General features: G+C 39.6%; 1 protein-coding gene across 2 annotated transcripts; it reads left to right on the forward strand.

The window, feature by feature from the left end:
- Window positions 1-1,336: 1,336 nt before the first annotated feature.
- Window positions 1,337-12,921, forward strand: jam3a (junctional adhesion molecule 3a). 2 transcript variants are annotated; one of them, XM_027022426.2, is made up of 10 exons: window positions 1,337-1,460; window positions 6,528-6,596; window positions 6,715-6,828; window positions 7,353-7,505; window positions 7,615-7,817; window positions 8,223-8,322; window positions 10,291-10,420; window positions 10,562-10,613; window positions 10,804-10,884; window positions 11,180-12,921. In XM_027022426.2, the coding sequence occupies exons 1-9, from the start codon at window positions 1,388-1,390 to the stop codon at window positions 10,837-10,839; spliced, it is 930 nt and encodes a 309-aa protein (XP_026878227.2). In that variant the 5' UTR covers window positions 1,337-1,387; the 3' UTR covers window positions 10,840-10,884; window positions 11,180-12,921. The 2 variants fall into 2 exon arrangements, with proteins under 2 accessions (XP_026878227.2, XP_026878226.2); XM_027022425.2 differs by having other exon boundaries at window positions 10,804-12,921.
- The last annotated feature ends 6 nt before the right edge of the window (window positions 12,922-12,927 follow it).

The raw sequence follows: 12,927 nt of genomic DNA on the forward strand, positions 1-12,927 counted from the left end.
GTTTGTCCTGGCGTGCTGATTAGAACCTATGTGCAGGTTCTTTTTTATTGTAGTGGTTCACAGAATTACATGCCCTACACTCATTCAGAGTAATTCAGTGTACAACAAACTACCTGTTCCCACCATGTCAGTCCTACAAAGCCAAGTGATGCCGAAAACAAGTTGAAATCAATAGAAAGTGAAAAACTTGAATACCATTAATAGAAAACATTAGCCCCATTATATTTTAGAATGTTTAATAATTCTACATACTAAAGTTTACAATTACACCCAAGCTTATTATACACTAATAATGTCAGATTTTGTGTTTTGAAAACATTAATATTGGCTAATGCATTAATTTATTTTCAAAGACAAACAGATCAAGTTTGGAGCAATGTTTTGAAAATGCACAATATTAGTTAATGATCAGTAGCTAACAAAGAAACATAGAAGTCCTTAATTGTCTGATTTAATCAACTAAAATAGATGTTTCTCTTTTTTCAGTCCATTTCATCTGGCTAGAGAAGGCTGTGAACTCCCAGCTGAACTTCCAGCTGTTGCCTCTATATACATCAGTCGATCCCACTAAAGAATTTAAGATTCTTTAAATTCACATTTAAGTTCAAACCCTGCACGGTACCTTTTTAAACTTCTCCCTTCTGGTATTTTATGTAGAACATCTCGGCTCCATGACAGCACCCACCTTTCTGTTAAAACTCCACTGTACAGTTTTACCAAATTCTAATAATCTTGTTTTTCTATGCTTTTAGCAAAGTTGTAACGTTTTGTAAATGACCAATTGTTAGATGTATGTTTGAGCAGTTAACTGAAATAACTTTCTCCCAGTTAAGCACTGACTGATATGACTGAAAGCGTTGAAATCTGAAATGTGAATTTTTCAACCTGAACACCTTCAGCCTTCTGAGCAGACTACAGTAGTCCTACATATTTAAGCCGCTCTCGTTAGTTTATTAATCAAAGAATATGTAGGGTTTCCAAGTGTCATTTTGCTATCAAACAGTGACATCTGGTGCTTGGATCTAGGATTTTATATTCTTTCATGCATGGCCGTGCAGGCTATCAACATTTCAATTACAGTAAAATGCCTTTATCCTGTTAGACTATAGACTATGGGATCAGTACTAACAGCCTATTATTTCTTGCGCACAGATGTTGCATAACAAGCTTTTAACAGACTTCATTAATAATCTTTTTTTTCTAAATAAAACTCTTGTTTAAATATAGACGTAATTTTTAAGAATCTGAATTTTCATACTAATCCTTTTTGCGAGAACGCCTACCGGAAGTGGGCTTGCGTGTCTCTTCCGCGCTGGTGTCCTTGTAGCTATGGAAACTGTGCGGCGGTAGCGTCCTTCTCCTTCTCAAGCTCTGTCGTCTTAGCTCAATGTCTACGTGTAAACACTCCAAAATGGCGATAGGACGGCCGACAGCTGTGTTTGTGCTATTCTCCTCCCTCTGTAAGTGCATTTTCTTATTTACCCGTAACGGACATTTATTGGCAGGCGTGTTACGGAATTCTCGCTTAGCGGTTTCGCACAGGCTAACGTTATCTAGCTAGGTTAGGTTAGCTATGCACAGTAGTGCTCACGTCCCGAGTAGCAACGTTTTATACACAGCCAACTTTATGTATATGTTGTATTTACATGAGCAGGCTTGAGCTGCACTCCACAAAATCTGACAGAAATGTGACCACCTAGCCAGCAATACACTGGTACTTGGTCGTTCCCACAGCCTACATCACTGTGGTATGCGCTCGCTATATACAACCCTACCTAGACATCTTAAATGAGCCGTTTAAAGGGGGAAGCATGTATGATTATAGTGTGGCACTGTTTCATGATCAATGATATTTAACTGCGAAGTGGAAATGTGAGTGTATGCTGTTTAAAAAGACTGTAGGTGTCTCAGCGCTTGTTAGTGGAAGGACGCCTTATGTGCCTTGAATGTCAAATGTGTGGGACATCAGCCAGAGATAGAGAAGGTGTTTAACCTACTGTACAGAGGCAGAGATGGAGAAGGTGTTTAACCTACAGTACAGAGGTAGAGATAGAGAAGGTTTTTAACCTACTGTACAGAGGCAGAGATAGAGAAGGTGTTTAACCTACTGTACAGAGGCAGAGATGGAGAAGGTGTTTAACCTACAGTACAGAGGTAGAGATAGAGAAGGTGTTTAACCTACTGTACAGAGGCAGAGATGGAGAAGGTGTTTAACCTACAGTACAGAGGTAGAGATAGAGAAGGTGTTTAACCTACTGTACAGAGGCAGAGATAGAGAAGGTGTTTAACCTACTGTACAGAGGCAGAGATAGAGAAGGTGTTTAACCTACTGTACAGAGGCAGAGATAGAGAAGGTGTTTAACCTACTGTACAGAGGCAGAGATGGAGAAGGTGTTTAACCTACAGTACAGAGGTAGAGATAGAGAAGGTGTTTAACCTACTGTACAGAGTACAGAGGCGGAATACACACCGATCCACCGTTGGATCTTATTTAACAACAAAATATGCTATTAAAATACTGAAAAACGACTTTACATATGGCCCGTGTTGCATATGTTGTCACGGGTTTTTTTTTTATTTCTAATTGTAATTGTGCGCGTTTCCAGCTCCAGAGTTGGCCGAGTCTCAAGTGCATTCAGTGAACCTCTTGTGGAAAGCGTAGGTTAGTCAAGACTCTTAGTCAAGTCCTGCGTAAATACTGATTCGACGCGATTTAGTAAAGTAAAATGTCTCTGAATTGAATAAATGAAAACTTAAAAGTTGTGCCGAATCTAAGTCTCCGGACTGCGTGCTCGTGGAACCGCTCTCACGACTAATGTCGCTGTATTGAAGTCGCATGTTGACATCAAACGTGCGAGGCGCAGAGACCATGAAAGGAGGACTCCAGCTGGACTGGCGCCCAGCCCTGCGCTTCAGGGTCTTCAGCATGCCATCTCATGGGCCTGTTCCAGCCCTGGAGGAACTGAAACATTGTGCAAGATGTTGAAAGGGAACTAGTGAACATACTGGTCAATTTCAGCGGCAGAATTTACTCAGAAAGTGAGCTGACGCAGTTTCCATTTAACCAGCGAAAACAACTGCAGACAAAGCCGTTTAGAAGTGTAACCCGAAGCCGAAAAATCTCCGCTTTAAGTCCCGTTAATGTTAATTGAGGTTATGTTTACTCAGCTAGCCAATGAGCTCTTATGGCTAATTAGTGTTATAAACGATGGAAACGTAAAATAAACGCAGCCATGTTCAGCTGTTGCGATCGTTCGTTGAAATATTCGCCTTTTCGCCAATATGACTTTGTAGACAAACGTGCAAATCGCGAAAGGACTCCACTTCGTGGGACGCATGTGTTTAACCTAACCCTAGTGTTCAACCCCTATACGTGGCCACCTGTGTGACCTCCAGAGTCTCAGTGGAAGTGGACATGGTCCCGTTTAAAAGACTTTTGAACCGGACCTCTGCTCAACGTCGACGCCAATGACCCCGGCAGCTAGATAACACAGACGAACTTAAGCCTGGTGTACGTTATATAGTCTGTGAGTGTTTTCACCTGGTCCTACCTCAGGCACTTGTCTTCCAGGACTAAAGGTTACAGACACAGACCAACCGTTTACATTTATGACATTTAGCTGACACTTTTATCCAAAGCGACTTACAGTTATGACTTAGTACAACTTGAGTAATTTAGGTTTAAGGGGCTTAGGGGCCCTAACAGTAGCAAGTTGGCAGTGGTGAGGCTTAAACCAGCAACCTTCCAATTACAAGGCAAGTACCTTAACCACTGCCCTGTTCACAAGGATAAAATGTTATGGCCTAATGCAGGTTAAAACATTTACAGTTCAGCACACCGTATGGAACGTATGCTTGATACATTTACATTTTAAAAATCTGATTATCTGCCCTTTTTTGTTTGGCATCATATCCATGTTTGAGTCTGTCCACTAACATAGTCTGCTGAAGCCTGCATCCTAAGTGGGCTATCTGGAAGCTTGTAAAAAGTGTGTAATACCTCCTTTACGGCCTAGTCCATCAGCTTAATTGGACAGCCCTTTGGCCCTGTGGACATCTGGGGAACCTGCATGTTAAGTCCGTGAGTCTGTAAGAATACTGAATACCAAAGATGTCAACAGCAAAATAAAAATAGCCCAAACCCTTTATGGGGAAGTCTGGGAAATGTCAGCTGAGACCCTGACGTCCCATCGGTCCCAGCTGTGATAATATTACTGCTTGTTACAGTTTCCCATGGTTTGTCTCTTAATGGAATGTTAGTTTTTGGAAGAATGAAAACACTGCATGACTTCACAGGCTTAGAAGGCTGTAAACACTAAATACACGGTATCCAAACCAAGGCTAAGACTTGGGCTTCCGTGTAGCATTACGCAGTTAAAACATTTTCCCCTTTCCCTCCCTCAGTTAGCAGGCTGTCGTTCTTTATTATAAGTGAGCCAAATTTCTTCTAATAAAACACTGGAGCATTAATTCTCTTGTTTTCTCCATAAACGTTCGGCACCAATTTTTGAAAATCAGCCAAAAATTACCCTTTTTATGTAAATTAGGTGCTTTTTAAAAATAGGAATATTCTGTAAAACATTGAAAGATACATATTAATAATTTCACCACTCTTTATCTCTGTGTTATTTAGAAACCTAAGTTTGTTTCACAGTGCTTATATGCTGTAAGCCCACAGTCTCAGTGTGAATGGAAAGCAGATCCACTGATCAGAATCAGTGTATGCAGTATGGGTTGCCCATGGTGCTACAAATAGCTCATGGCAGTCTGCTCTGTGATCCATTTTTAAGGTTGCTGGCTAAGAATCTCAGGTTCCGCTGAAGCTGCACTAAATCTGTCCGCATTGTTAACATTGCCTCAGAGGTGTATAACGAGGAAGAACAACCACGTGGGTTTGAGAGGAATACCACAAATCTGGTTTTCCAGTAAGCAGTCTATGAATTGAAAGAAGAACTTCTGGATGGAAACCATGTTGTATTCATGATGTACACTGTTACAGTGTCATTTTCAGTACTGTCAGATCAGTACTGCAATGTGATATCAGCACTGGAATGCAGCTTGATTTGATGACTGTCATCCATATATTTCAATTGTAAAGCATCCCTTGCAAAGCCTCAGAGAACCTAGTTCTGTGTTTTCTTACTAATTAGGTTAGGATGGCTCTTCTAGGCACACAGTGTACGTATACAAAGTATGTCCTATGAACACTTATGCACGCAAAGATCAAGTTGCGTGTTTTGTGAAACTTTACACTCAGCATTCAAAAAGCTAATACCCCCCCCACACACACTCTGCCCCTCTCATGCTCTGTCCCTTCCCACACAATCTGCACCCCCACACTCTGCCCCCTTTCACACTCTATCCTCTCCCACACACCCTGTCCCCTCCCACACATCCTGTCCCCTCCCACTCACTCTACCCTCTCATGCTCTGTCCCCTCCCACACACTCTGCCCCTCGCACACTCTGCCCCTCCCACACTCTATCTGCTCCCACACACCCTGTCCCCTCCCACACACCCTGTCCCTTCCCACTCATTCTACTCTCTCCCACATACCCTGTCCCTCCCACACTCTATCCACTCCCAGACACTCTGCCCCTCCCACACACCCTGTCCCCTTCCACACACTCTGTCCCTTCCCACACACTATTCGTTCCCACACACCCTGTCCCCTCCCACAATCCTGCTTTCTTAGCCTTTTCCAGCCTGAGCAACCTACTTAACAAGCAAAAGCTATCTAGCAAGCAAAAACCTCAGCCAAATGAACAGTATAATGTGCAATGTTTGGATGGTATTTGTAAGGGAGCATGCATAAACATGGTTTTAAACTAAAACATCAGTTGTGATGTTTGTACACATGGATCAGTATCCTGCATGCTTGGAGTAAGAGTTCCTGTGCAAATCTAAATTAGATTTTAGAGATCAGACACCAAGATTTCATTGTGAAGAATCAGAATCAGAATTATTAGTGTATGAAAATAGGCATCATGGCATTGGCATGTATTACTTTTATTTTCTCTCTTTGCACTATTACATCCAGTTTTGCATGAGTAGTGTAGCGGACTATGAATCATGTGATAATGAGCTGTCAATCAAGCATGCTCATTGGAATATTAGGACCTCAACCTGTAGAAATGAGACAATTGGGTTGTTTTTTGAGTGTTTATATCATATTTTCATTACATTTGTAACATTGAAAATGTGTTGAATGTTTAATACATCACTCTAGTTCTGCATCATACAAACATGTTTAATAATTTTTAATGTTTTCTGTCTTTAAAGTTTCCTATTAGATCACAGCTGTCAAGATGATAGTGTCCAGTTTTAACCCAGAGATTAACCCAACAGCAAGCTAACACCTGTGCTGAGCAAAGGTTATGGTTGCTCAGCAGGCAATACCTCTATATACAATGAGCTAATTGCTTGGCTCTCTGCAGATCATGTGGAGAGCAAGTTTTCTCTTTAGCATGCCCCTGATGGTACTCCTACCTCAGATGTTTGGCTTATCTGAGTTCTCTTTTCCCCAGGCTACATTACAGCATTTGCTGTAATACTCAGAACTACAAACAAAGATGTGTGGGCAAATGAATTTGAGCGTAAGTTGAAGAGTTTTATCTAGTTTTATTCAGCCTTATACTGTTTATCAAAGCACTCGATTTATCCCTAAGTGAAACAATTAACAAAACCTTTTATTTTGTTTTGTTTTGTTTAAAGCAATTGAACTGACCTGCTTGATAGAATCCATATCTACAAACAATCCCAGGATTGAATGGAAGAAAATTAAAAATGGGGTTCCCAGTTATGTATATTTTCAAAGCAAAATATCAGGTAACTACTAACATTCAGATCTTGATATTTTAAATTAAAGGAGATATAGAAAGCAAAAGCACATTTTCATTGCCAGTCCACTCCTGTGTGACTTATTGTACCTACAAGCCAAGAAATCACAACGTATTTCCTTTTTTATGGAGAGAATGAGATTCTACAAGCTGTTACAATCTGTTGCTCAGTGTGATGTCACATGGAGCAGATGTACTCACCTCTCACTCTGCAGGCCATAGATTCAGTACGCTTCTGTGTGTATTACAGCAAAGTGTCCCTCACTGAGACGACCAATGAGAACAGTGTTCATCTTCACAGTCTAAAAGCACTGTAGAAGATCCGAATTAGTTTTTTTTCTTCTGTTAACAGATGTCTTACAAAGAGCTGTGTTGTGAAAGAAGAGAAAATATATCTCCTTTAATATTATTGCAAGTTAAGCTAAGCAATTTAGAAAAGAGATCTCTTAAACCATACGGTTTGTAAAGATCACGGCACTGGTCCTACAGACTAATACATGTTTCTTCTACTAGGTGACTTGGAGCATAGGGCCGTACTGCGAGAACCTGCTAACCTGCTGATCCAGAATGCCAGTCGATCAGACAGCGCCCTCTATCGCTGTGAGGTTGCCGCCATCGACGACCAAAAGCCCTTCGACGAGATACTCATCAGCTTGGCTGTAAGAGGTACTTCCATGTACTTGCTGTTTGTGTATAAAAAGCTCCGTAACGACGGTGTGCGCAGTGCTCTCGGCCACTAGCAAATGAACGCTCTGTCTGCTGTTGGCATACACAGTGAAGCCGGTGGCCCCGAGGTGCAGTGTGCCAGAGTCTGTCACTGTGGGCTCCACAGCAGAGCTGCGCTGTGCTGAGAGCCAGGCCTTCCCCCCAGCCCACTACCAGTGGTACCGCAACAGCGAGGAACTGCCAGAGGACCCTAAGACCAGCACCCGCTTCTACAACTCCTCATACATCATGAACACAGAGACCGGCTCACTGGTAAGGCTTTGGTTGTGCACGACCCAACGACGTAACGTAGTGTCAAGGCCCCCTAAACGATGGAACTCTTTGCCACAATTACTTTTTGTTCTTTTTGTCTTCAAATGTCAAAATCTTTTGCTTTTTCTAACATTTTCACTCTTCTTCTCACTCCATTTGATAGACTTACAGAAACTAATGTTTTTACGATGATAACGGCTGTGTGTGTGTGTCTGTGTATTAGACTTGTATAACCACCTTGGGTATGAGAAAGGTGTTCTATAAATTAAAATTCTTAGTATTAGCATTAATAAAAGAAATGCTCCAATGAATTGGAAGAATCTGTTTTCCTCTATAAATACACTTTATACTCTCATTTATTATCATTTATAGTGTAGTGTATACATCTTGTCTTTTCTTTCACAGAAATTTAGGATAGTGAAGAAAGAGGATGCGGGGGAGTACTACTGCCAGGCCAGAAATGAGGCAGGGTCCACCAAATGCACACCACAGCTCATGGAAGTCTGTAAGTCAGAGTTTCTCAGCATGCTATATAGTTTAAACCAGCTCATATGATCAATAGCAATAAATCACATACAATTTACATATTCACATGTATTACTGCTGTCTAGAGGTGTGGATGCAAATAAAAACTTCAAACCTGAGTCACAGATCTGATTTGACAAAATCAAAAAAAGATTTACGACTTGACTAACAGCAATGTCTAGCACCACAGATACTTACGAGTCACTTTGTACCAGTTTGAATCAAGTCCTGAGTCCCTGGGATGCAGGTCCGAATCAAGTCTCGAGTCTCTGGATAAGAGTCTGAGTCAAGTCTCGAGTTTCTGGATAAGAGTCTGAGTGAAGTCTCGAGTCTCTGGATAAGAATCTGATTCAAGTCTCGAGTCACATGAACAACAAAAATGTATGAGGGAACAGTGCCATGAGACCTGATATTCCATTTAGACTGGTCTGCAAACTAACATTAGCTAACAAGAAAATGGCAGTAAGCAGGGATGTAAGAGACGTAATATATGAAGGGGGGGTGGGGTAAGAAATGCAAAAATGAAAAAAAAAAAAAAAAACATCCATTAAAACCTGCTCTAAATGCTGCATTGTTTAATCCAAAAGTCACTGTTTGCTTTTTAAGAAACATTACATTGAGATGTTGGCACACCAGTGGAGATCAGTAGTGGGTCAGAGCTGCCCAAACTGTTTCAGGCTTCAGCACTTCTCCACTTCTCCCAGGTCCCAGTGCTCCATATATTGTGAATTTGGAGACACAATGGCACAGTTGAATAAGATAGAATGAATGATACCTATTGATGATTTTACATTTATCTGACACTTTGGATGAAAGTAACTTACAATTATGACAGAATACAGGTTGAGTAATTGAGGGTTAAGGGTCTTGCTCCAGGGTCCAACAGTGCAAACTTGGCAATGGTAGGGCTTGAACCAGCAACCTTCCAATTTCAGGTCAACTACCTTAACCACTGAGCTACCACTCCCACAGTTTAACCCCTAGTGCAATGCTTATTTGGGGGGCTCAAGAACATTTAAGTACCTGGCTTACTTTTTATCCAAACTACCGGTTAACTAGCTAGCTAGCATGATTTCTGTCCACACCAACTTTCGGTGTGTGTGTTTAAGATGTCTTATAAAATGAGACTTTGTTTTGCCAGTACCCATTATTTCCAGGGTGCATGTGGCACCAGAGCCGGTAGATTTCCTTTGTCTCTACAGTAAATGGGCTTTGACCAGCAGGACATTTTTGCTGCTCCAGGCCATTAGCATTCAGTAGCAGAAATACTAGTGTTTGCTGTAGAAAAAAAGGAAACATACAGGTACGTTTTCTTTGCTATTTTTAGTGTAATACATTTATCATTTATTTAGTGTAATACAAGTATTTCTACATTCCGAAATTACATTAAGAACCTTTAGTGATTTTCTTTTTTGTTTGTTTTTAGCCTCCATTCACCCCCATTCATTTTCATTCACAGATCCTTTTCAAAGTCTAGTGTATGGTTAGTGTTAGATTACCACACAAGCCAAAAGCAGAAGACTCTGGCTGCAGTCAGGACTCTCTGCACACATTCACTATAGTGACAATTCGTGTAAATAAATTTGGTGGAGGCCTAGCCATACCAAAACTGCTATAAAATTAACTATATTTAATATAGCTAACTGATATATCCAATCTAGATAGTTACTTTTACTGTCATCGTGGTCATAAGAAAACACACACTCTGGTTTGAGCTGATGTAATTATTTCCATATCTTGAAATGTTAATCAATTAGGTGCAAAATACATTCTGAATTGTTTATGACTTTTGGCTTCAGACTTGGCTAGCGATTTCTGGGTCATGATTTAAGACTTACATGTTACTCGTTTCTACCTACTATGCCTAATTTAAGACAATGAAATACACTGAAAGTTGAGCCTTTTTTTTTCCAGCTCAGTTTCTTTGCTTTTCCTCTTGCCTCTACAGATGATCTTGATATTATGGGGATTTTCTTCAAGGTTTTGGCTGGAGTGACTGCACTTGTCTTTGTAACAGTGGGGCTCTGTCGTATTCAGAAACAAGGCTATTGTTCCTGCAAGGACCACGGCGAGAGCGAGTGAGTAAAGGTTGTAAGAAGAAATAAACATAATGTGTTCCAAAGGTCTGCACCGTACCACTCGACCACTGTGAAGTCTGTCAAATGATGCAGTGTTGGAGGTAATGATCAGTGCCTATAACACCACACTCTTTGTTTCAGCTATAAAGTCCCTCAGCACAGCAATGGAATGGAATACGTGAGTGCAGATGAGGTGAGACTTTGTTAGAGATACTTAATCTGGCTTTGATTGTTTTGTTTTTTTTTGTTAGGTTTATTTATAAAAATTTTGTTTGTTTGTTTTGTTTGCATCAAAAATCATTTACTTTTGTAATGGTTGACTTATGTAAATCTGTTTTAACTTAGCAATAAATGTTTGTGTTTATTTTTCTCTTTCCTTTCAGGGGCATTTTCGCCACAAGTCCTCATTTGTCATATAACCACAAAGCAAAATGGAAGCCAACAGAGACACGAGTTTAACCCTTGTGAGTGCTGACGTACATGTTTGAGCTATCACATATTGCATTCTATTCAGAGGTGCATAAACATCAGCATCCTAGCTTGCCAAAGTTATCTCTAAAACACACAGTTTGGGGAAGTTTTACTCCTTATTACCATTATTTAATGTATTTTTTTGAAAATCATAAAAGTATCATCCAGACTTCTTCAGCACTCCACAATCAAAGAAGACTGTTTCATGAAGAGGAATGACACTCATATCTGTAGATATTAAACATATGCAGCTCAGAAAGAATGTGAAAAAGAAATTTCATGTTTAAGTCACAGACCTCGATGCCTAGAGGCAGAAGCAGGTTGAAGAAGAGTGATGTGATGAAGGCACAGTTGTGGAACGCACGGAGAGCATGCACATTGAGAGCTAGTACAACAGTACATCAAAACACAGATGGTGCTTCTTTCTTTTACTGTGAAACTTAAATTCTGCTTGCCATGTAAAATTGGCTAAGATGTCAAAGCGTGGCTGAGCAAAATTCAGTTAATTACTGAGCTAAATACTGTATTGTGTTCAGACACAAAATGTCTGACTCTGTGAATCTAGTCAGTGTGAACATACAATGCAGATGTGTACAGTGCCATGCTGTGACTGTTTTAGGTGACTCGCTTTTGATATTATGGAGGTTATGAGATGTTATGTGTTGGTGTTTAGTGCTAGTTGTTTAGACTGTAATGTAAAATAGTTAAACACTGTTTAGCCTGAAGTTCAGTCAAAAGTCTTTGTTAAGTCTACAGATTTGGTTCTGCTAAATGATTGATTCTTGTTTATTTCAGATTTTTAAATAATTCTATAGATACAGATTTTGCACTTACAGTTTTTAGAGTGCTTTCTCTGTGTTTAAGTGACCTTCTCTACCTTCTAATTGTTGGACATATTGTCCATGTTTTGCCTGTGTTATTGTTTTAATCTGTTTGTGGCTGTGTCTGGTTACATTGTAGAACACAAATGGAATTGCTGTTAAGATTGTGGGCCATGACTAATAAATAATAAGAAAGACTTTGATATTGCTGTTCAGAATTTCCAATTGTAACTCTTTTGTGCTTTCTTTGTTAATTCTAACTGAATTAACTAGCTATCAGATCTGCTTTTCCCATCAAAACCATAGTTCTCCCCAGGATTCTGGCCTTGCTAACTAAGGTCAGTCAACTTTGCAAACAACTGTAATGTAACATTTGTAATCTTAGGTTTTCTATTCCAAAGAAGCTATTGGTGACTGTTATATTTTTAAGTTGTCTTAGTTAGAATTAAATAAAAAACTGTTCAGTCATGGCATGTCCCACTGTCTATGAAGCAGCAAATCTCACATTTTAGTATAAATATCATAAAAATGCACCCTGGAAAGTATTTTGACTAGGGTGGAGACAGTGCAGTGTGGAAATTTCTCAAATTAGACGTAACGCGTTACTAAAACTTGAAGTAAATTCATGGTGATGTAAAGTTTAATACTGTGCTGTGGTATGTCAGATTTAATCAGTGTTGGAGTTCAAGGTGGAGAATAAGCTTGAATTTGCATGCAGAATGGTGACAGATTAATTACTCTTAACACACGCTTACAATTATTTACTGAAAAATGTATATACAGTATATAATCTCACCACAACTGCCTGTTTGATACTAAAATATTTGGTGTGTGTTATCAGAGCATTACTTAGAATATATATATCGCCCTCTTTTTAGCCACTGTGTACTAATCTTAGATGGTGTTGGTAAAGTTGGCTTTGGTGGTCTAATCTGCCTGTTTGGCATAGTAAGGTGCATTATTTAACAAACCCATCTATAATTACAAGAATGATTCTTTCAATTAAAAATCTATTAAAAATATTAAATATTGCAGCATAAGACATAAGATATACCTGATCTCCCAGATATAATAAAATGTTGGATATGTGTCGTTTATGAAACAAAATCACAAGTTCAACGGTTGTCTAGTTACTTTTCTGTTATCCACAGTGTGTTGTTTTATGTACTGTTGGGGGAAAATTGTAATATTAAAACATTGTAAAATTCATATGTA

The sequence above is a fragment of the Electrophorus electricus genome, chromosome 15 (assembly GCF_013358815.1).
Source record: "Electrophorus electricus isolate fEleEle1 chromosome 15, fEleEle1.pri, whole genome shotgun sequence".
In the NCBI taxonomy this organism is placed as follows: Eukaryota; Metazoa; Chordata; class Actinopteri; order Gymnotiformes; family Gymnotidae; genus Electrophorus; species Electrophorus electricus.